This window comes from Saccostrea cucullata, unplaced genomic scaffold (genome assembly GCF_032062105.1).
Source record: "Saccostrea cucullata isolate Sc308-1 unplaced genomic scaffold, CSIRO_AGI_Scuc_v1 ctg7348, whole genome shotgun sequence".
Taxonomy (NCBI): domain Eukaryota; kingdom Metazoa; phylum Mollusca; class Bivalvia; order Ostreida; family Ostreidae; genus Saccostrea; species Saccostrea cuccullata.
Window position 1 is genome coordinate 2,365 of NW_026927663.1, and position 26,697 is coordinate 29,061.

Sequence of the window (26,697 nt, forward strand, 5' to 3'; positions counted from 1 at the left end):
CTTTCTTACAATTCCAGAACATGATAAAGATCCATTGGACAACTGCTACAAGTAATCCAATTACAATGCTAACCACCAAAGCAATTTCACCTAAAAGAAAGCAAAACTAGAACTGTCGAAAAGGGACAAATACTGTAAACTTTACATTTGGCTGTGTATTCATTTAGGGCTTTTGGCAGAAAGAAAGTTCCACTAATTTAAGTACAATGTTGAATGTTTTGCAAATACACAGAAATAAGAACATCAAGATATATCTGCTAAATCAAATCTACGCTAACTTGTTCAAAAATCAATTTCTGCCAAATATCATACAAGCTAAATATAATAGTTACAGTAACCCCTACCCCCCTGGGTTTCTTTTCAGAGAAAGTACCAAATTACTAATGTTTTCTGGATCTAAAAGGTGTTCACAATTTATTTAAACATTTAGACTGAAAATATATAATTACTGGTACTCATTATATTTTTTTATGAATAAAAACTAGAAATACCCTAAAACCTTGAAAGTAAGACGGATTTGATAATAAGCCAGTTTTGAAAATAAGCCGCCTATTTCTTGCATTGAAAATTACTCGAAAATAAGCCAGTTTTGAAAATAGGCCGGTCATGACAATGCCATTTAGGAAAGATTTGACAATTTCCTTCGATCTCTTAAAAATTTGGCGAGTAAAAACTTTGACGATTTTTTTTACTGTGCAAAAAATCAGTCATCTATCTTTAATTCATTGAACCTTTACCAATTTCTGTATACGACATTGTATGAACGAGTATGAGTATTGACGGTGTAAAGATGAATAATGACCCCCATCGAATAATGACCGGGGGTCATTATTCGACAGCGAAAAATGACGGTGAAGAAAAATGACCCCCGTAGAAAAATGACTCCCTGTTGATTAAAGCTGAAATTTTTAGGGGGCAAAAAAAAAAATTGGATAAAGAAGCATATTGGCCAAAATGCTCACCCGAGCTTATTTGGAATAAATTGATATGTTGATCTCATAACATACGATTATAGCTATATTTTAAGGTCAATGCGATGATTCAGAATCTAAAGAAGTAAAGATTTATCGAGCCTTAAGGGCTAGGTAAACATTGTTTTTCGATGGTGGGAATCATCGTACTGACAGAAAATATTAACAGTATCATATATTATTTTATCCTCTGCTTGAAAAGTGGGAGGGTATATAGTGATTGGGATGTCTGTCTGTCTGTTACGCTTTGGGGTATCCATCTGTTATCCGCAACTCCTCTTATATATAAAAAGATGTATTTGTAAAACAGCTATGCCCCTGTATGGCAACATAGCGAAGATTAAACTTTTCTTAAAGGCAATTTAAATATAATGGTACCCAAAGTAGGGTCTTCTCACAAGAAATACAATGGCAAAATAGGAAAGCCCTAGCACCACTTGTTCAAAATTAATGGCTAAGGATAAGTGTTTGAAAGGAAGGTCAAACTCAAAGGTCAAAGGGTCAAAGTTGATGGTTTCTTAAGATAGGTTTAATGTAACAAGGATTACATTTATTAAATTTTGTGAAGTATGAGAGTACTAGTATCTACTGTTTAAAAGTTATAGCCAAAGCAAATTAATTAAAAATTAGGCATTTTTGTGAAAAATGGGACAAACTCCAAAGTAAAGGTAAAAAGGTCAAATCTTGTGGTACCCAAAGTAAGGCCTTGTCACAAGGAATGTACACATATTGAATTTGAAAGACATAGCTACAATAAATGAAAAGTTATGGTAAAGGTTAAAGTTTTTGCGGAGAAACAGACATACAGACCGACACGATAAAACTATATACCCCCGAATCTTCGATTACAGGGACATAAAAAGAAATGGTCTTCAATTAACTTTTCATATTATGATACAGCATAAAGAAGATGTTACAAAAATGAAAATGTTTGTTCTGATTTTCATATATAAATTCTCTGAAAAATATACCCAGAACTAATAAAAATCGTGGAGTAAAACAAGAAATAAGAAATGTAATGAATACTGTGTGCTAAATCAAAAGGTTATGTCTACATGTATAATTTTTGGATTAGAATGTGTATTTTACACTAGTCCATAGTTTTACAGAGCATATTTTTAGGTGTTATACCCACCCCACCCCCTTACTTATTTAGGAGGAAGTTGATTATCAACAAAAGCAACAAAAAAAACTACCCTACCTTTATTTTTCTATAAGGAGGGACTAAAAATAAGCTTAAAATAATCTACTATTCTACTAATTTTAACTGTTACTCAGCCACAATACTTTCAAGTATACCCCCACCAACATTTAAAGTATACTTTAATCATGGCAAAGTAAATTATGATATGATTGAACTTGTGTGTAAAGGCTTAACTTCATTTCAATATTTATCTAGAGCCTCTTTCAGTATTATTGAAAAGTATAGAGTTTTATTTATATTTTTGCTTTTCATTTATTTTTTGTTTGTTTTGATTAAACTTTTTTTTTTTGGGGGGGGGGGGGGGGGGGGGTTAAAAATTTCCTCCTCTTTCATTGTCAAACAGGATTTGCCAAACTTATACAAGCTAAAAGTTGAAATGAAATTAATTTTTCTATTAAAGAGTATTGGAACACGATTGTTGCATCCCATATCAAAAAATAATACAGAAAAGTATATTTTTAATATACTTTTAATACATTCATTTCTGTACTTTCTTAAAATAATACAGAAAAAATATATTATTTTCCTATCACAAAAAAATGGGTATATTATTTTTGTATTAAAATCTGACTTTGATATTTTGCAGTGTATTATTTTTGTATTTTTTTGAACTTAGATTATTTTCTGTGTATTATTTTTGTATTTTTAAGGACTTAGTTTTTTCCAACTGTATTTTTTCTGTATCAATTTTGAACTTAGTAATTTTACAGTAAAATCTCTACAGCTAGAGTGTATCATATTTGTATTAAATTTGGACTTAGTAATTTGACAGAAAGTTTGACTGTATTATTTTTATATTAAATTTGGACTTTTTAATTTTACAGAATTTGTCTGTATTATTTTTATATTAAATTTGGACTTTGCAACTTTTCAGAAAAGTCCCTACATTTAGACTATATTATTTTTGTATTAAATTTGGACTTGGTAATTTTACAGGAAGATGGTCAGTATTTTTTTTTTATTTTGTATCAAATTTGATTTTATTACATTTACAGAAAATTCCATAGTTAGTCTGTATATTTTGTTTGTTTTCTTTTTTTTCTTTGGGGAGGGGGGGTTTAGGTTAAATTAATATTGTATTTATGAACTTTATAAATTTTAGAGAAATTCCTTGCAAATATTCTGCTGGTTTTGGATACCGGTACTAGTTTGTAGCATTTTAGAACATTTCTTTTTTTTATTTATTTATTTATTTAAAAAGTATCTTGGTATCCAAATCGAACTTAAAAATTAATTGGTACTAAAATTTTTGTTAATTCCATTCAGTTATATCAATGGTAATCTAAAGAAATGTCTCCATATTCAGCTGATTAAGTTGAAGATTTTACAGAGGGTTTACATTTTTACAGCGGGTTTACATCCAATCTCGTGCAGCAGGTGGCCTTGCAGGCTAAGAAATGATTGCATCATACTACAATGTAGAAATCACGTGATTTACCTGTGCACATGGAAAGTCCCAACTATCAGTATTTCTGTACATACGATGTTTCTTCAGATTTGAGATATTTTGCAGTAATGAATGACAATTATATTTTAAATTAGCCTTAATGAATTTTTTGAAACGGTCTTACAATGTACAAGAGTAGAAAGTGTTGTGAAATCAGTAGATTTACTACCGTAATTGGCTGAAGCCAATGTTGTGTACACGTGCGCTTGTCACTTGATGATTATCTCTCCACACCCCTTCAGACAATTAAATTGTGTACCGACTCCAAAACATTGTTTTTACAGTAATGGGGCTAATTATTTGCTGTTCTTTTAATTGCTTGAATTATTTTCTTTCTTAAAAATCGGGGATCAGTTTAGAATCTTTCGTATTGTGTTGATTATGACACATTGAACACTTGTTAAGTGTAATTTTACCTTATCTTATACTTATCGGCCTCTTGTTTAAATAATTGAGAGCCGGTTAACAAATGAAATACTAAGTATGTTAAAACAATATCACAATAACTTTGCTGAAATAAAATTAACTTAAGTAAATGGCGACGTACTATATCAAAATCTGTGTATTCTACAAAAAAAAAAATAAAAATAATTAACTCTTCTTCGCAACATTATCATGATTATCTTACGTAATTAATACAGTGCATTTAGGATTATTTACTGAAGACATACATGGCTGATGCCTAGTTCTATTTTGGATAATTTCTGAAAATGCTTGTAATAAATAACTGACGATTTCTATTTCACCGCGACTGTAAAGCTGCAAATATGTTTGTATATTCCCCGCGTTATATGATCCTAATTGTTGAACTTTATGGTCTATTTCACAGGTCAACTTGAATAATTATAAAAAGAAGAAAAAAACAAACAAACAAACAATATGGCCGACCGGAAATCTCTCTGTTTGTAATCGGAAAATTACGTAGGAACAAAAATGTTATGATTTGAAGAAATGATTCCTAATAATTATTCCTATTGTTTAAAGGATTCTGTACTATTTTTAGACTTCGTAAATACATCTTTTTAAACTGTTTAAAATATTTTCTATTTAAAAATCGGAAATCTTCGTAAATATCGAACAATTTGATTGGTCAGAATTTAAATTTTTTCTTAGCTTTTCTCTGATTGGCTAACGGAAATTACCCACGCCATTTTGAAAAATAGATTGACGAGCCATGCTAAGAGAGTTGTTGATGTTTTGAATAAATTAGTGAATATTCGCCGGTAAAATGGATTGAAAAATAGATGCTTAACTTCAGCATGTAAGGATGGATCAGAAAAAAGCGAAAACAGGAGGAGGTTGGCGTTTTTCAAGCACAATGTCCTGGCTTTCCTGGTGTAAACAACGCCACATGCGGTAAGACTAAGAGTTTACACAAAACATCACGGTGGTTTTACTTTTTTAAAAGTGCAATGTAGATTAATAAAGGTATAAGCTTTAATAACCAAATTATAGTAGGTCAAAATAAATGAGGATATATTGGTCTTATTGTGAAAGATAGTTTTGTTATATGCTAGTTTCAACTTCAAGATCGAATTGTATGAAGGACTTTCAATCAGTGGCAAGTGAAATTATTCAGATAGACTAAAACTACTTTAAAATTAATTTCACACATGCCATGAAAATGGACTAATAACAGATAAAATCATTTTAATTTTGAAAAGGGGGGGGGGGGAGAATTGCAATAAGCTTCATGGATCTATAGTTTAGTATACTTGTAATTATTTATTTCTATTATGAACATGCAGACAAGAATTTTCTGTCTCTTTATAATAAATAAAGGCATCTGTTTAAACTTGAGACTGCTTTACTTTAGTAGGGATGATCCAGGATTGGGGGGGGGGTAAGTAAGAAAGATTTCTTTCACTAAACAGTTGTTGGATAAACTAATATTTTTTATATGAATTATACTAAGTATTTTACTTAACCCGATATCCTAATCAATATACCCCCCAATAAGGCAATATGGGCGGGGAGGGGGGGGGGTAATGTTCATTTTTTTAATGTTCTATATTTGTCTCTCTGTTCTTCAAAACATTTAACAGTATTATTACTTTTACAGTTTTAGTCACTCGGCAGACCGGTTGAAGAAAAGCTGATTAGTTAAAGATGAATACCCCCCCCCCCCCCTTGAAGCACTACAGGTGTGTAACCGCGACCAATCAGGATGATTGAATGAGAAAACTGGAGATGTACTTCTGCAACAAAGTAAAGTGCTGTGCAAAAGAAACACCAAAGCAGAAAGAAGATCTAGACTTTAAGTCTCAAATATCATGACAAATGTACAATGTAAAAAGTAGAACACAGACAATAAGATTGGTAAAACATGAATTAGGAATTTAAAAATGAGGATAAGAAGAGTGAATACTGTATGTAAGACAAAAAAAATCAAGTTCATTATACTATAAGTAGCTAATTCAGCACTCTAAAGCCATATTATTTACTTTTAGTGATTTGTACCTATTAGATGACTAGCTCAAGGTTTTATTCTCATAATTTTTTTTTACTGGGTTAAAGAATTTCAAATACTTATCTTTACCTGCTTTCAGAAACTTCATCAACATTGAGATTTTTAATGTTAAAATTTAATTTTTCCATAAATTTAGACTTTTCAAACTTAATTTTATATTTTTTTTGTATTATTTCAAGCTTTTAAATATACTTTTTGTCTATTAATTTTGTATTTTAATGGTATTTTTGAATAGCAATTCTTAAAGATGAAAAATACATTAAAAATATATTATTGATACAAAAATAATATACTGATACAAAAATAATACATTTATATTTTTTTTTTCAAGATAAAAAATACAAAAATAATACACTAATACAAAAATAATCTACCTTTTCTGTATTTCTAATTCTTTCCAGATAAAAAAATACAAAAATGATATACTGGTACAGAAATAATACATTTGTATTTTTTCTGAATTTTTTTTTTCTCTTCAGGTAAAAATACAAAAATAATACACTTTATATTATTTTCATACTTTTTTGACCACTGTATTATTTTTGTACTTTTCTGTAGTTTTAATTCTTCTCAGGTAAAAATACAAAAATAATACACTTTATATTATTTTCATACTTTTTTAACCACTGTATTATTTTCATATTTTTCTGTAGTTTTATTTCTTCTCAGGTAAAATACAAAAATAATACACTTTATATTATTTTCATACTTTTTTGACCACTGTATTATTTTCATACTTGGAAAGAAAAATACAGAAATAATACAGAAGTACAAAAATAATACAATGTAACCAATCAATTCTATCATTTTTGTATTATTTCTTAAAAATAAAATATATTAAAAATATACTTTTTTGTGACTGGTCTATTATTTTAGACCTAATTTGGAACCAAGATTTTGAGGGTTCCAAATTTGGTCATTAAAAATATACTTTTTTTGTATTATTTTTGTATTATTCTCTTGTATTATTTTTATATTTTTTTTCGATATGGGATGGTTTGATTTCTAAAAACAAGTGGAATATCATTCTTTAAGCAACAGGAGGAATATCAAAAAGAAATTTTATTTACTTGACAATCAAAGAATCTCTTTTCACTTTAAAGGGGGTCATTTTTCAATGGGGGTCAATTTTTTATAGTACTAACATATAAAATAATGACCCCTAGGACACTTTTTCTACAAAAAATGAATTTTTTCTACGGGTGGGGGGTCATTTTTTAACGACAAAAAATGACCCCCGGTCATTATTCGACGGGGGTGATTATTCGTCTTTACAACGGCATAGTACGAACTAAGTCTGTAACTTCTAATGAACTTATGTAAAATTACTAATAAAGGGTAGTTTTTAAAATTAATTTTTTTTACCAGTAAGCATGTTACGCTGGCTAAATAAAAACTCCATTGCGGAACCAGCTAACATGGTGAATTTTTTCCTGAAATCGTCAGAAACTATAATTATCTCATCCAGATCTGTACAAGCTAACGATGTGTTTTTGTTAAAATTAAATAAGTAAATGGATAAAAGGAAGTTTTTGTTTGTAAAGCATTTAACTGTCAAGTAATACTGCCTGTGGCAAGAAAGCTGCTGATCGACAGGGCTTCGTAGTAATTACATTTCAATGATCCATATAATTGAGTTGTTTAAATCCGTGTTTGTTTGACTAATTTATCAAGTGATTCAATTGCAAGCGGATATCTTATATACAAGTTTATATTTCATGTTATTCTATATGCTGTATTACAGGATCGGCATTCTAATAATATAAAGTAGACGACTGATTACACCACAGACCTAAGTACGTACACAGGGGAACGCCAATGAAAAAAAAAATGATGAGAAAAAACTTTGATGAGCTGAAGTAATTCGTCAATGTTTCCTCCTCATCAAACTTTCCACTTTTACAGTATTTTTTCTACAAGATACTGAACACAGTATTATTGCAATTATTTTATTTTATTATATTCAGGATTTTTAATTTTAGATCGAACTAGTGCTAATTGTAACGGGGACCGATACAGATGTTCCCCAAATGCTCCCCAAATCCCTTTTTGTGCCTAATTCCAGTAAGACAATTTTAAAAATATGATCAGTATCGAAGGATTTCATCAAAGAATTATATAGGCTACAATGCTATCAACTATATGTCATTTAACGGATTGTATGCGCACAAACTTGTATGCACATGCAAGATGATTATGGCACGTTATCTAAACCACTAACATAACTTTACAGTGTTCCAGCTAGAATCTGAAAATGGAGGGGTGCAAGAGACGGACACTTTTTTGTGGCATACGGTGATACCATTGTCGCAAGTTTTTCTTACATCATGTATATAGGCATATCTCAGTTCTTCACCCTTATAATGATTATATAATTCCTTCAAATATGATTAATTTGTTTAAAATTCTTGATAGTTAACTTATAAAAATAGCTAGTATTGTAACATTTAATATATAAATTCTAATTGAAAGATAATCTTAATTAGGATAAATGTGACTTAATTTTCTTCCCTTGATTACAATCATTTTCTATTCTTGATTAGAAATAGAATATAGCACATATAATAATTCATGTAAACTATCTATAGTGTCTCACATTTAATATTACAGTACATGAAGATCTACATGTATGTATATGTAATTACTGAATTCAAAATTGCTTAAGTTTGTATTTAACAAACTATTTAAAATATATATTTACAATATTTTTTAGTCATAAATAATATTTTTTACATTGTTTATTTAGTTGTTATCAAACTTACAACTTAATGATGTCAATATCTCTTTTGTTTGTTAAGTTACCTTAAAAAATGTTAGTTGTAGATGATTAAGATTTTAAACTTCTACCATATGACATGGATACAATTACATATATTATAGCTGTAAAATCTCTTCCAGAGTGTAAAAAATCACTTATACATGTTTCTTTGCTATAAAGATATTAAATTCCATCATTTTTCATTTTTTCATTAAAAAAACGTCTAAAATTTATATTTAGAATGCTGAAGGTCATTGTTCATGATACTTTCACTTTCTAATATATTTTTAGAACTCTATAGGACAAGACTCTTGTTTTAGATTAAAACAGATAGCATGGTCATTCTCCAAGTATATTTCCTAATTCAGGCTGTCAAATGATCAAAGTAATAACCTAATGGCTAATCACCTGTAATTGAAAGTGTGTACAGTATATAGGTACCGTAGTGCGAGTTCATTACGTAATCGTCTATGGCAGGAGGTGTGAACTGTTGATTAGCCTTAGGTAATTTGGCTTGGAACACACTTATGAGTTAAAAGGACAGTCAGAATGTTATTGGTCACTCACAAGGGACACAGGGGCGCCTGTTAGGGGCAGAAGGGCGCACTGATTTGAGGGCGGGGTGCAGCGCCCCTCTATTCCCCCCTAGCTGGAACACTGCTTTATATCATGAGAATCAATAAAAAATCATAAAAATATAAATGTTACCGTTTTTCAGATAAATTGGTCATTTTGAGTATTTTACGCATGCACATGCATGTTCATGCATTCATTTTGATAGTACCATAATGTAGGAATCCATAATACCTATTCATATTCTAAATTTTATCCCGTTTCGTTGAAAACTAAGAAAGTTATAGACATTTAAAGTTTCAGCCAATCAGATTGCAGCACATGTGCATGCTCATGCTTTTCATGATAATTCTTATATATCATGCTGTAGATCTTTTTAGTGTATAACCATGTTCAAAATTTCAAAGGATTTTGTCGAAAAACGAGAAAGATATTGAGACTCTAGTTTCAGCCAATCAGAGCGTAGCGAACGTGTATGCGTGCGAGATCTTGCCATTTTGACCATGTCTTCTAATATATTCTTATATTATGAGTTTCAAAGCATTTCATCAAAAAATTAAATAGTTACGATTATATCAATTATATTGGACATAGATTTCATAGAAGGATGCAAATACCTTAAACCAAGTTTAACACTAAATTAAGAAATGTGAAGACAAGGTCAAAGTAAATGAAATTATCAATCTTTGATATTAAGGATTTTTTATGCAAAGGATAAGATATGCCAAGACCCCCTTTTTGTTTATAATATGACATTAAATATTGTTAAAAGCTAGAATACTAAAATACCCCCACCCCCCCTCTTTGCAATTTTCTAAGCGCCCGGGGCGGTTAATAGGGATTATACGGTAGACTATGAGTTATCTTGCTTAAACCAATGTATTTTCATTCAAAGAGCAACAAATCAAGAATTGTCACACCTCATGTGACATGGCTCTAAACAAATCAGATTGACAGTATAATTCTGAAGGATACTGAGAAATGTTGTACAAGCCAAAACAATATATCATAGAGTGGACAGATTACCAAAGCACTCCATTATAATTTCCAAAATTCCAAAAATAAGTCCAGTCACCACTGCCACTATAAATGGCACTCCAATGAAGATTGCAATGTTTGTTTTCTCCTTTTTGCAACAACCTAAAAATGAAAAGAGATACATGAAAAATTGATGACTTTCAAGGGATAAAATTTTACAGTTTGATGAAGAAAAGGCCCATGCAGTTAAAAATATATGAAAATAAGGGATACTTGGGGCATTTTTTTTACTACAATAAACCTGTGCCAATTAAGGCATAAATATGCATTAAAAACAATTCATGTATTATGCAGTCTGAAACACAAATATGAAATTAATTTATAAACCTTTATCAGCCTTAATTTCTTTATATTTTGTGTGGGAGGAGGAATTGGAAAATAATTAAATAATAACAGGACCACAGGCCTTCTAGGTCACCTGAGACATAATGTAACAACTTTCCAACAAATGAATTTGGTTCATGTTTTAAAGTAGAGGCCATTGAAAACACATTTCACAACATTGAAAGAGGCACCATTGATCATTATAACTATACACTCAAGGCATGCTTACTTTGATTGCTTAATACCCAGAGACAGGGCAGAGGAAGTGAACTAAGAAAATTTATGCATTTCCACTATATAATCAGAAGTGCCCCACTCCACAGAAACCCTTGACCCTGGGGTCACACATTTCACAATTTTGGAAAAGGTACCCTTGCTAATCATAAATACTAACAAAAAGATTTCAAAGCATTTGTTTCTTCTTCATCACAACTATGCATTTAGTTTGGGCAAGGGCCATGAAATTCACAATTTTTACTCTCCTTCATCCATTTATGCTACAGGTAACTCTCCATACTTCGAAGTCCGCGGGACCGAGGAAAAACTTCGAGAGATCAAGAGTTCAACTTTTCAAGAGTCCGGAATTTTCTCGATTTGTTTGACAGGTTTTAAAATTTAGTGTTACTGGATGTAATGATTTTCATGCAGTGCTAACCTTTCACACATGGTTTTTATAAAACAACGATATGTTTTCGTATTTTAGATGAATGTTTATTTAACTGAATAAAGCAAAAAAATGTACATCGATCGTCAGTTCATGTTTATTTATTTATTCTTTATCATACGGTCTTTATTTGGATCATAATTTAGGTTTAAAGACATACGCGACCTAAAAAATAGGTTTGTTGTAATTAATTTTGAAGTTATTTCCAGTGCATATCCCTTTCTATACTTCAAATTCGCTTCGGAGTATACTGTTATGAGGACTTGTTCCGAGACACAGATTATTGCTAGCGCTCTCGAGCGCTAGCAACTACGTTAGTCCAAATTCCTTGAATACGCATGCTCGGCCGCCATGGTCGTGCATTCTGGGAAAACTGTGAAAAACTATTTCAGATAGACCGTACGATAACAATTTCGTTGTATCGTGTTGTAGCATGAAATAACTGTTTATCTATTGTGTAACTTACACTTTAAAGATAACTTCATATTTATATTATTTCAAATTCTGGGGGGGGGGGGGGGGGGGGGGGGGGGTTTGCTGACGGAAAAGCCCGAATCATTAACTGATTGTTCTAAACAATGACAAGGGAGGTTGTTTTTTTGTGTTTTTTTTTGTACATCTAAGCACAATCAAAGATAGATTCTAATTTCTGATTGGTCAATTCAGCCAATCTTACAAATTCCAAAAACAGAAGCAAGAATTTACACTAAAAATAACGAATAAATCCACTATTTGTGTTTAAAACATTCTGATGTGTATGGCTTTTAACCTAACATATCTTGACAAAGATGACCCAAAGGACCAATTAAGCTACTTCACATGCATTCCAAACTCTCTGGACTCTTTACACGACATACACTTTGAGTTATTTTCTATATTCCTTTCAGCTCCCATGTATTTCATTGCCAAGAAATTCTCTTTTTTAAATCAGCTCATACATGCAATGTACATGCAATGTACATGCAATGTCTCAATCGGCATCTTCTTCATATTATATAGAGCTCCCCCCTCTCCAGTAAAGGTCATATATATGCATGTTCCGTTGCGCCAAAACTCCAATAGGTCAACCCCCCCCCCCCTTATTTCTTTACCTTTGTGTCTATAAAATACGCCTCACAGAACAATAATAACTTATCACTCTCCAGCCCTGATAAAAATTAAAGAATTCAGCAAAATAAATCAATTGATCACGGATCTTCCTTTCTGTGTTTAAAAAATGCTACGGCGCTAGCTCACCTATCTTTTTAAAAGATAAACTTGTTCTAACTTGCGCCAAACTATACTGTTAAAACAAGTTTCTTGACGGCGCTAGGGTAAGAAGTGTGCAGTGTTTATATAGACGCCGTGTTTATTGATAATAAAATTTAAATACATTTTTTTCATGTTTTTATTGAATTTATTTTGGACTGATGGAAATCTGTCTGGACTGACAAACTTCACATGGCAGTCGGTCCAAATGACTGACACCGAAAAAAAGATTTCAAGAACTCTGAAATAATAAACTATAATTTACAAATCAGGAAAGTACAATTGACATTTCAAAGGTGACAAATTACAAGTCTAACTAGAACTGTCCAATAGGGACAAATACCCCCCGCTGGGTTTTTCAGAGAAGGTGCTAATTAATTCAAAAATACTTTATGGATCTAGAGGTCCTCACAATTTACTTACAAAAATTTGCAGTGAAATGTAATTGCTCATCATGTTTCTTAATGAATGAAACAAAGGTGCAAATAAATGAAACATCAATACTAATACATTGTTATTTCATTGTAACTTTATTTTTTTTATTTTATTTTTTTATATCTGCAATAAAAAAATATATTGCAATTATGTGTTATGTCACTCTGCAAACTAATTGTTGAAAAAAAATCATATTATACAAAATCAAATTAATCTTAATAACTTTTTACCAAATTCATTTTGAAAATAAAGAGCTGGTCATCCAGTAATGAAGTGCTTTGACAGATAATAAATTACAATTAAGAGAATAAGAGAAGAGAGATCTTTAATTCTTGTGCTGCTCAATACCCAGGAGATTACACATGGTTGATAATGAGATGCCATTAATTGTCCCCCGCTTGAAAAGTGGGGGATATTAATTTGTGTGTCTGTCCGTCCGTCCGTCTTTCTGTCTGTCTGTAACGCTTTCGTTTCCACACGATATCTCGAGAACCCTTTGAGCTTTCGCAATGAAATTTTGCATAGCAACTCCCTATGGGCTAAAGAAGACCCCTATTGATTTTGAGGTCAAAAGGTCAAAGGTCAAGGTCATAAATAAGCAAATTCTGTCTGTTACAAAACTTTCGTTTCCGCACGATATCTCAAGAACCCTTTGAGCTTTTGCAATGAAATTTTACATAATAACTCCCTGTGGCCTAAGGAAGACCTCTTTTGATTTTGAGGTCAAAAGGTCAAAGTTTAAGGTCATAAACTTATACATTCTGTCTGTATGAAACACTATCTTTTCCAGGTGATATTTTAAGAAGATTTTGAGCTTTTGCAATGTAATTTTATACCAAAACTCCCTAGGACCTCTCTCACCCCTCTCAAAGTGTCCCGCCCCCACTTGTTTTATTAGTATTAATTGTATTACATGTCGCTATTTTTAGCACAGGGCATGAGGCGAGTTATAATGTATAAAACAGGTTCTCGGCGGACTTTATATTCTTATTACATCTAATAGAACTGTTTAATGAAGGTTAAATTAGACACCATGCATTGTGTATCAAACGTGAATATATACATGTATGTGACTTCATTTCTGCATATAATTTACACTAGTTTAAAGCGGCGCCGTGGTCTAGTGGTATGTCTCTCGCTTTACATGTGAGAGGGCCTGGGTTTGCATCCCCGTTGAGCCACTCTTTTTTTTTTTTTTTTTTTTTCGAAAGAGGTTTTTTTTAACTAAATGATAGTATGCAGCATGTGAAATGAAAAATTTATGAGGTTTGGCTTGTACAAAATCATAAAATCATCATTACAGTGTGATAAATATTCCATATAAAAAGACTCTCCAATACACATAATAAAGAATTAGCAATCAAACCTTTATATCCATATTGGCATATTTTATTTGCTTCAGTATACATGTATACGTTTAATAATTCTACAAATGCAGTCAAGGGGATCCGACCCCCGCACTGGTTTACTTTTTCCCTAAGCGGGGGACACAAATTCTCTGAATTAGCTTGTTTATCTTTAACTGGATGCATGTCCAGTCATTATTCCTAAGAGACAAATGAAATTACATTATCTTCTGTGCAATGTAAAAACTGTTTTTAACACTTGATTTTTTAAAAAGTTTAGGAGTAGTTTTAAGCTGTAGTATTTTTGTACAGATATTCTAGATTCTATGTCTCAAACCTTATACATAAGCCCAAAATGAAGAAGTCAATTAAAATAAAAAATAAAACCTGTAAAATGCAAAAAAATGAACAAAAAGAGTTGAAAATTCAAGGTGCACACCTTCATATGGTGAATAATAAGAGTACAAATTTTCAGATTAATCCTTGCAATAGTTTCTGAGAAACAGTCCGGACAAAACCACAAAATAAGAATGAAAAAACACCTGTAAAATTCAAAATAATAATCGAATCAAGATGAAACTAGAACTGTCCAATAGGGACAAATACCCCCGCTGGGTTTTTCAAAGTAGGTGCCAATTCAGAAATTTTTTATGGATCTAATAAGAGGTGTTCACTATTGTCTAATAAAGTGTCCCACCACAGCATGATACGCCCATCAAATATTGTTCAATAATCATAAATTGGTTAGGGTGCAAGAAAATCAAGTAACCTTGATTAACAGATTGACACAGATTTCAATGATCTAATTTCCATTTCTTATCATGTTTAAAATATTGTACATTTTCATCTCTAAGAGTCTTACAGTGTAGGGATTAATTAAAACAAATAATACATCATATATAATTCCAAACTGGCTGTGTTAGAGCTTAACAAATATATCCATCTGCAGCTTTAAATTGTTTATTGCATATTTTAGGAAATAATGGAAATGCTATAGTCTAATAAAAAAAAAAAATATTCTTTAGACTATAAAATTCTAAGTGAGACATGACTGCAATTTGTTGCAAATATATAAAAATTGAAATGTAATTTTTTTTTTCAATGAACACATGTATAATTTATACAATACTAATTTAGTTTTAATCATACACTAAAACATCAATTTGTTTTAATTACATTACACCAATTGAAAGATCTTTATCTGGACTATAGCCATTATGAGGCCATTTCTTTTTGCCCAACTCCCAAGAGATAAATTAAGATTACACTGCATGATCAGATCTAGAGATGCTCTTGCCAGATTGCTCCCGACAATGAACTCATTAATTTCTCTCTAATTTGACATGCACATTTCTGCTATCAAAATTCTCCTTGACCAGTGCTTGATAATTATGCTCATGGGACAAACTGAATTCCACTCAAAACATTAACATTTGTTACAGAATTTGCTGTAAAGTATATGATGAAAAAATAAGTTTTTACTTAATTCAGCATTTTTTAAATAAGGATACAACTATATTTTTACATTTTTTAGGATTATGAAATATAAAATTTTAAAGACTTAGTTTTTTTAAAAAAATCACTTAAATTAAAGGTCACATTGACCTTGAAATAGGTCGTGACACACCTTCTACCCTAGATGCATAAATTGTCCAAGTTTGATGATTGTAAGTCTATTAGTTTTCTAGTTATGAGCCAAACAAAATCACAAAATAAAAAAGAAAAAAAAAGCTGTTAAATGCAGAAAAATCATCCAATCATGCTGAAAATACCAGGTGCACACCTTCATATGGTGAATAATAAGTGTATAAATTTTCAGACAAATCCATCCAACAGTTTCTGAGAAACGGTCCGGACAAAATCTTGTCTACAGACAGACGGACATGGTGATTCCAATATACCCCCCTAAACTTCGTTTGCGGGGGTTTAAATATCAGGTGCACAACTTCATATGGTGAATAATATGTGTACAAATTTTCAGACAAATGCTGCCAATAGTTTCTGAGTAATAGTCCAGACAAAATCTCGTCTACAGACAGACGGACATGGTGATTCTAATATACTCCCCCAAAACTTTTTTTTTGCCGTGGATATAAAAATTAATACCCAAGCATTAATGCGCAAGTTTCGAGATTATTTCCCTTGGTGTGCTCAATTGTTATGGAGACCTGGATTTTTTCGTTTCCTTGTTAGCAGGCAAGTGGAACAGTGATTTATATATTGGATTCATTAATCATCGATATACCATCATAACTGATTGTCAGGATGCATTTTTCAGCTCAAATACTACCAAATAAAAGTAGGGGGGGGGGTCATTTTTCTTTTCATGAACAAAGGGGCCCATGGGCCTTATAGGTCACCTGAGTACCATGTAACCACCACCAGCCCTTACAGAAAAAACTAATAGAAACTTATAAGTGTTTTATAATCCACTTATTAGCAATTTAAACGTCACTTATAAATTTTAAAATTTACTTACAAGTTTACTATAAGTCAAAGTAAGTATAAGTGAGGAACAGATTTTGTTAATACTTCACTTATAAGTAAAGATGAGCTACATATCAGTGAATATTTCACTTATACCTCACTTATAAGTGAAGATTAGTATGGTATGAGCAAGAATAAGTGTGGACTTAGAATTTTTACCCTATACTAGACATCTGTCAAGGAGCATTATGGGTATTCAAGGTAACCAATCACAAAGTTTGTCTCTGCAGAGATGAGCAACAAGAATTTGAAACCAAGTTAGTGTCTGTGAAAAGATGTTGTTGGAGATTTCAGATTTATTTTGAGTATGCCTTCACATCAGGTATAACAAGATGTCAGGTAGGCTCTATTTTCATTATCTCTCTATTTTAACTTCCTTTGCCTGAAATTTTGAATCAATTGACTCAGTTGCTTTCAGATTTCATCAATTTGAAGAAACCCAAAGGTCATTAAATCTTGTTGCCTTTTTGTCCAACATTCTAGTTTGTAAACTGAATTAATATGTAAAGTTTGCATCATCAAAGAAATGTCATACGAAAGGGATTTTTTCATAAAATTTTCATCAAAAGTGCAGATACATATGTTTATGTAAAAAAAAAAACTTTGAACATATCATGCAACCCCTGCATGATTGGAAGTTCTGTTCTAAATCAAGATCTTACAGGTAGTGTTGTACTTCACTTACAAGTGACTTATAGATGTCTCATACGAGGGCTGTTCGGAAATTATTGAGACAATTACAGTTACTCCATAAAGGACAGAGATATCTTCATGAAAATTCATCAACATTTTATAAAGAAAGAATAAAACACCTGTGCAAAATTTCTAACTCCTATGATAAGTAGATAAGTTTCGGTGAAATAATAAACATGCATATGTCTATCAACCCGGAGCAGCAACGCTACGTCATTTAACGTCACGTCAGCCGGAGATGGTTTGGATTGCATGGGAAACGATCGGGAAGTCTTTTTAAAAACTCTTCCTTCTTTGTTATTACATATAACATAACAAAACTCAAACAGTCTCTTTTCTTAAATTATTCTTTAAACTATATGCTGTTGCTAACCCAGTGTACATTTTTCATTTGTGGGATTGACTAAGCATCATGCAGTGCTGATTTTTGCAACACATGTCAATGTTATTAAAACTGTAAATAATATTTATATCGTACTTAATAACTGATGGTCGTCCAGAGCTTTTAATTTTACTCTGGTTGAATTAATTGTACAAAAATATTTACCAATCAAATAACAACCACTAACACATTTTTTTCTCCTAGTTATTGCTTTATTAGGTTATTCATCAGTCTGGAAAAGAGTTCTATATTGTGCTTCATAAAATTTAAGGTGTGCTCGCTGCTCCACCCTTGACGTCAAAATTAATTCTGTCTTTGATTGCTGATTTCTCTACAGCGCTTATTTTTTTTTTTTTATGATCTTCGTATTTCTGATCAAAATGCTAACAAAGTTGCAGAACATGAATTTGAAATAAAGCTGAAGATTTTTTCAAATAAGCTGAAATATTTTCACCCTTATTATAGGTTCACGAAGAGTTGGAACGTTGGTGTTACATATTTTCAAAAGTTGATTTTGTGACTGCTCCAGGTAACCCTACCATTGACACATTTATATACCATTGTAGGAAAAGATTTTAATATTTGTGAAATACCGTAAATCTGGAAATTTTTACGTCGATTTATTTTTGCGAATTTGGGTCAAAAAGCTGTTGATTAATTTTTACGCTTCAAATTTTTACGAATTGTCACTGGCGCTAAAAATAAAAATCACTGAAGATTTTCAAACCAGGTATTGTTTCAAATTAGTATGCACAGTTAGAATACCACCAATTTACTTGTAACGTGGCAAGAAATTGCAGAATCGCTCCGAAACAATTTTGATAAAATACATGTTAAAGGATTTGCACTGAAAATAACTTCTTCATTGATTATAACAAACATTTTAGAGGTTGTTTATGCATTTTAACCTAAAATATAATCCAAATGAAGTAAAAAATAAAACTAATTTTCTCAACGTTTGTTTTTTTTTTTCCACCTAAAATTTACACGCTGTGTTTACATTTGGAACTCTCTAGTAATTGCACTGAGTTCGAGTTATTGCCCGTGTTGATACACGGTTAGATAAAATAATAGTTCTCTCTTTATTTGGCAAAATAATTAAAAAGGGGCATACCGCTTAAGTGCTTGTCAAACCATCGGACGACATTGCATATAATAGGGGCAATTAACAGTAACGGGTAATTAACTTGTAGTTATAGTAGTATAAACAGGTTTCTTTTAAAAATGACCAGTGTTTACCGACTCCTATTCTCCGAGTTAAAAAAAAAAGACACGAGCTCTCAGAAAAAAAAATCTGCACATGTTGATTTGTTTTTAAGAAAAATATTTTTGCGAATGCAATGCGCGCGCAAATTTGCTAAAAATTTATCTACAGTAAAAATTTCCAGATTTACGGTATTTCTTGCTTTTATTAATTATTGGTGTAGGTCAAACGTATGTAAATTTTCATTGAAAGAGCAAAATATACACAATGTCTCAATAATTTTCAAACAGCCCTCGTACTTGATAAAGTATGAAGGGTTACTGCTTGACTTATAAGTCACTTATAGTCACTTAGAAGTGACTATATTTGCATAAAGCATAGGTGGCTAATACAGGCTTATAAGTCAATTATAGGTCAAGCAGCTCATTTGCATATAAAATCCTTATGAGTAACTTATCAGTCACTTATAAGTTAAATGTATCAGTGAAGTGTAAGTCCAGAATAAACAACTTATAAGTAAAAGAATAAATCACTTATAAGTCACATATAAAAAAATTTCTGTAAGGGAGTTGTGCATCCCTTCCCCCAAGAACCACTGACCCTAGGGCAACATACATGTATTTCAAAATTTTATCATCAATTTTATTTCATCATAAATGGTTGATTAAAACTAAAGAGCAGATTTCAAAGCATTAATTTATTTCCAGACTAAGTACCCCTTATCCTGGTACCTCTGACCCAGGGGCACTGAAATTTATAATTTTGGAAGAGGCATGTTTTTCATCATAAATATGTCCTTAGATCATTGGCATAATATCCAGGAGCAAAGGAAAAGAATTTCAAACAATTCATGCATTTTCACTATATAACCATTAGAACCCTGCCATAACACCAGAACCCCTAACCAGATAGGGGCCCTGAAATTCACAAATTGGGAAGAAGCATCCTTCCTCATTATAACGTACTATGTACATATTTCAGTGGATTAATACCCAGGAGCAGAGAAGAAGATTTTAAAGGATTTATGCATTTTCACTATATAATTAATAGAACCCTGGCCTAACATTAAAACCCCTGACCCAGGAGCCAAAATATTCACATTTTTGAAAGAGACACTCTTGCTCAACATAATCATGTATTGGTAAGTTTATTTAATACCCAGGAGCAGAGAAGAAGATTTTTAAAGAATAAATGTATTTTCACTATATTATCAATAGAGCCCCATCCTAACACCAGAATCCCCAACCCTGCGGCCATCAAATTCACAATTTTGAAAGAGACATTCTTGCTCATCATAACTTTCTACTTGGTTAGTTTATATAATATCCAGGAACAGAGTAGAAGATTTTCAAAGATTATATGCATTTTTCACTTTATAATCAATAGAACCCCGCCCTAATACCACAACCCCTGACCATGAGGCCATAAAATTCACAATTTTGGAAGAAACATTCTTGGTCATCATAACTTTGAACTCAGTTAATTTGTTTAATACCCATGAGCAGAGAAGATTTTCATAGAAATAATGCATTTTCACCATATGATCTATATAGCCCCACCCTAGCACTAGAACCCCTGACCCTGGGGCCATGAATTTCAAAATTTTGGTAGAGGACTCAATACTGACTACAATCATGCCAAAGTTTGACTGCTTGATGTCCAGGAGTAAAGAAGAAGATTTTTTAAGTTTTCATTCATTTTAGTGGTTTTGGCCCCACCCCTCAGGCCTCAGGTCAGGTCACTCATAGATGCTATATGCCAAAATTGGTTGAAATGGGCTCAGTAGTTCCAGAAAAGAAGCTGAAAATGTTCAAAAGTTTACGACCAATTGATAATGGACATTGACAGACGAAAACAGATAGCAATAACAAACAAGAGGCCCAGAGGCCACATCGCTCACCTGAGCAAATCGGCTAGGAAATAACACAAATCAAATCAGAACTGAAAAGTTTACCGAAGGGGGGGGGGGGGGGGGGGTTGAATTTTAATACTACTTGAGAATGTCTTCATATTAATACAGCATATGACTTTGCTGTTCTTGATAAAAAGCTTTTTTAAAAACATTTTCTTCCTATACATAACTTCATAAAAATTTGAATTTGATTCCCCATTGTTTCCCTCCCTACCCCAAAGGACCAGGATTTGAATAAATTTAAATCTTCAATACATGAGGATGCTTACATGTCAATATGACTAAACATTTTTTTGTTCTTGGGATTTTTCCTTTTTTTTCTATGTAAAACTTTGATCCACCATTGTGGCCCCACTAGTGTTTCAGAATCGGAGAAAAAACACTATTCGATTATCGAATCGAATTTGAAACACCATTTTGATTCATAATCGAAAATAATCGGACATTTTGTTAGATAATGAAAGGCCCAGTATTATGTAATTGATAAAAATAAGAGAACACGTTGGCCAATATTTAAGTTTGAATTAATTTGCTTATTTTCTATTATTATTAAAGGAAAGGATTACACTTGTTTTAATATCAAAGAAAAAAATATTAATAATATTTTATTATTAAACTGATATAAACTTAAAAGACAATTGTGTTTCATTTTTTTGATAACATCTATCATGTTTATAATTAAACTATTGAACAGTATAAAATATTGATTAAAGTTTTTTTTATTTTTAAAAGATCATAATTTTCATTAAAATTTTATTCCTATATAAAAAGAAAAAAAGTAAAAGTTCAACAAGTTGTCTACCTTCATTATCATAAATGTTCACATGTGAATGGGTATGCACAATAAAAATAACACTAATTCTTTTGAATTCGTTATATGTATAAAAAAAAACAAAAAAACGGTAGCTTTGTTTTTAACTTTTCACTAACCTCTTAATATTGAAACTCTTAAAAAAAAATTATACACAAAATGCCAGTAGAAAGTAGAAAATATCGTTTCATGTGAGAGCAGAGGAAATTCAGGTTAAAAGACGATTTTTGTGCCCTTATGGCTTAATTTCGTCCTCAATTCTTTTGCTGCCTGTATGAATGATGTCTTACATTAATTGAAGATAATTTTATTTAGATTTAGCAATAATTAAGACTTTCAAAGCATGTTAATGAATTATTGAGTGACTCAGTTAAATGCACTGTTTAGTACAGGCAACGATCAGAAAGTTGTGCATGTGCACAAACTGCACATGCATGGAAGATGCATTAAAATAATCAAAGTATCATCTTTGTACAGACGAAAAAAAGGTAAACTATATGAATAAAGATAGGCCTAATATATATTAAGATTAAGCACTATGTTTAAAGTAACTATACATATAGCGACAATCGATTTTGCTGTTAAGCTATCGATTGTCGGCATCGCCAAGCTTCCAATGACAATTTTTCGTTCGTCGGCGACTATCGCTGAATCACTAGGCCCCTCCCTATCCTTGGGGGTTATGATTTAAACAAATTTAAGTCTACACTACCCAGAAATGCTTCCATATAAATACTAGTATCACTAATCATGGATTTGCTATTCTTCAGAAGAAGATTTTTTAAAATATATTAAAATATATATATATCATGATTTGAACAAATTTGAATCTACACTACCTGAGGATGCTTCCACATGAGTTTCATCTTTCTTGGCCCAGAGGTTCTTGAGAAGAAGATTTTTAAAGATTTTCCCTATATACACCTATGTAAAACTTTGAATCTACACTACCTGAGGATGATTTCACATGAGTTTCATCTTTCCAGGCCCAGTGGTTCTTGAGAAGAAGATTTTTAAAGATTTTCCCTATATACCCCTATGTAAATCTTTGATCGGCCATTGTGGCCCCACCCTACCCCTGGGGGTCATGATTTGACCAAATCTGAATCTACACTACCTGAGAATGCTTCCACATGAGTTTCAGGGGTCATGATTTGAACAAACTTGAATCTACACTACCAGAGGATGATTTCATATGAGTTTCATCTTTCTTGGCCCTGTGGTTCTTGAGAAGAAGATTTTTAAAGATTTTCCCTATATACTCCTATGTAAAACTTTTATCGGCCATTGCAGCCCCACCCTCACCCTCGGGGGGTCATGATTTCAACAAATTTGAATCTACACTACCTGAGGATAATTCCACACGAGTTTCATCTTTCTTGGCCCAGTGGTTCTTAAGAAGTTTTTTTTAGAAATGCCATTAATTTATCACTAATTCATAATTATCTCCCCTTGGAAGAGGGCTTGGCCCTTCATTTGAACAAATTTAAATTCCCTTCACCTAAGTATACTTTGTGGCAAGTTTGGTTGAAATTGGCCCAGTGGTTCTTGAGAAGAAGATGAAAATATGAAAATTTTACGACGACAACAACAACAACAACAACTACGACGACAGACAACGGACAAATTTTGATCAGAAAAGCTCACTTGAGCCTATGGCTCTGGTGAGCTAAAAATCAGAACAAAAGAAATTTAAAATCGTTACAAAAGAAATATCTGTAGATAAAAATTTATTGATTGAGGGAAGAGATATGGGTCTCTGATAAATACATGCACATACATCTGACCATTGTAGAGATATGGGTCTCTGATAAATACACATACATCTGACCATTGTACAGCGGCATTCTGAATGAGGCCTAGAAAAAAAAAATGTTTGTTTCCGCTTTCGGGCTGAAAAAATATAGGGTAGGTAGGTAGGCAATTTTTTTTTTTTTTAAATTTTTTTTTTTTTTTGCTTCTTTAATCAAAACATGTATAGTAGTAACATTAATGACTAGTGATGGGGAATCGGAAAAAAAAATCAGAATCAATTATCTTTATCGGTAATAATCAGCTGGGCATAATCGATTAATAATCGATTATAATCGAAATTTTGAACTTTAATAAAATTAATATAGAAAAGTTGAAACTTATTCAGATTTCTGTCAGACTTTTACAACAAGAGGCCCAGGGGCCACATCGCTCACCTGAGCAATTGGCTAGGAAAAAGCACACATCAGATCAGAACTGAGAGTTTACCAAGGGGGGGAGGCTGAGGGGGCTTGAATTTTAACCCCTCGGGGGTCATAATTTGAACAAACTTCAATATACACTACCTGAGGATGTTTCCTATAAATACTACTAAGCATGGCTTTAAAGTACTTGTAAAGAAATTTAAAAGGTTTCCCTAGATATTCCTATGTAAAACTTTTATCCGCCATTTGGCCCCATCCTACCGCCGGGGGTCATGATTTGAACAAACTTGAATCTACACTACCTGGGGATGATTCCACAGGAGTTTCATCTTTCCTATCTCAATGGTTTTTGAGAAGAAGATTTTTCCTATATATTCCTATGTAAAACATTGATTGGCCATTTTGGTCCCACCCTACCCCCTGGGATCATGATTTGAATAAACATGAATCTACACTACCTCAGGATGATTTCACATGAATTTCATCTTTCCTGGTCCAGTGGTTCTTGAGAAGAACATTTTTAAAGATTTTCCATATATACTCCTATGTAAAACTTTGATCAGCAATTGTGGCCCCGCCCTTCCCCCGGGGGTCATGATTTGAACAAACTTGAATCTACACTACCTGAAGATGACTTCATATAAGTTTCATCTTTCCTGGCCCAGTGGCTTTTGAGAAAAAGATTTATAAAGATTTTTTCTATATATTCTTATGTAAAACTTTGATCGGTCATTGTGGCTCCACCCTACCCCCGGGGGTCATGATTTGAACAAATTTGAATCTACACTACCTGAAGATGATTTCACATAAGTTTCATTTTTCCAGGCCCAGTGGTTCTTGAGAAGAAGATTTTTAAAGATTTTCCCTATATACCCCTATGTAAATCTTTGATCGGCCATTATGGCCCCACCCTACCCCCGGGGGTCATGATTTGGACCAAATCTGAATCTACACTACCTGAGAATGCTTCCACATGAGTTTCTTCTTTCCTGGTCCAACGGTACTGGAGAAGAAGATTTTTAAAGATTTTCCCTATATATTCCTATGTAAAACTTTGATCGGCCATTGTGGCCCCACCCTACCCCCGGGGGTCATGATTTGAACAAACTTGAATCTACACTACCTGAGGATGCTTCCACATGAATTTCATCTTTCCTGACCCAGTGGTTCTTGAGAAGATTTTTGAAAAATGTCATTTATTTTTCACTAATTCATAATAATCTCCCCTTGGAAAAGGGCTGGGCCCTTCATTTGAACAAACTTGAATCTCCTTTACCTCAGGATACTTTGTGCCAAGTTTGGTTGAAAATGGCCCAGTGGTTCTTGAGAAGAAGATGAAAATGTGAAAAATTTACGACAACAACGACAACGACAACAACGACGACAGACAACGGACAAATTTTGATCAGAAAAGCTCACTTGAGCCTTTGGCTCAGGTGAGCTAAAAAAACCCAAACATTTACTTACATAAAATAATCAAAAATGTTAATTAAAATTTCTTTTATAAAAAGTGGAAAATATTTTGTTTACTTTAAACAATAGAGGACTATAACGTTCATCACTACTTTTGTGCTCTTTGCACTTGGATTTGGTAATAAAATTAAAATATGACAATTTTATTTTTCATTAGCGATGTCGGCGACATTTATTTTATAATCGATTAGTAGCATCGAAGAGCTTCTAATGACCGACAATCAATTGTCGGCGACAATCATTCCATCACTATTAATGACAAAAGAAATGGTGTTTTCAAGCATTTCTGTGAGTTAAAACTTATAAAAGAAAGGTGATCCAAACTTCTTTCTGTCTTGGAAAGCTTGGAAAGTTGGAGACTATAATTCCCTGGGTGAAATCTTGCACATCATGGGCCAAAAGCATCAAAAAAATATTTAGGGTCGGCACTATAAATTAGGGTCGGTCGGGAAAGCAGAAACAAACATATTTTTTTTCTAGGCCTGACTCTGTCCTGAATAATAACTTCAAAGAGCCCAATTACTTTTTAGAAAAGGTTTGTACAATCAAAGAATTAATTTACCTCCAATTTTGAGGTTTTTCTTCCACTTCAGGATGCAGATGATAACAGATGAAATTAAAACTATCAACCATACTAGCCAAAAACCCGAATAGATGGAGCCTTTGCATGCTGAAAAGATAAAAATATTTTTAAAACTGACATATTATTACAGGGTCGAACTGGTTGGAGAGAATACTGAAAATCAGGTATTATCCATGATATCATGTATAGTCCATGATATCAAGGTATCGTCAGATTCATGAAATCAGATATACTTGCTGTGCAACCTTCTGTAAAAACAGAAAAATAAAGCAACAATGCATTATGTCAATCAGTGTTACTTGTACTTCAGTATCTTTAGAGTTTATTTTTATTGAACCCAATTTATATGGTTGTGCTTCAAGTTTTAAAATCACACTTCAATCACTGCTGGGGTAGCAAAGAGGGCATAATGGCATCATTATTTTTTAGTAATTTCTAAAACAAATAACTACATGTTATCTATGTTTATTTCCCTATTAGGACCCCTAATCACAAAA

At 32.2% G+C, this 26,697-nt stretch overlaps 1 protein-coding gene across 1 annotated transcript; it reads right to left on the reverse strand.

Annotated features, from left to right (window-relative positions):
• LOC134275140 (uncharacterized) lies at positions 1-26,287 on the reverse strand (the record flags this gene model as incomplete). Its single annotated transcript, XM_062757379.1, has 3 exons — positions 1-90; positions 10,450-10,563; positions 26,180-26,287. Coding segments are annotated over 3 exons (312 nt in total), but the record flags the coding sequence as incomplete, so codon positions are not given.
• Positions 26,288-26,697: the final 410 nt, after the last annotated feature.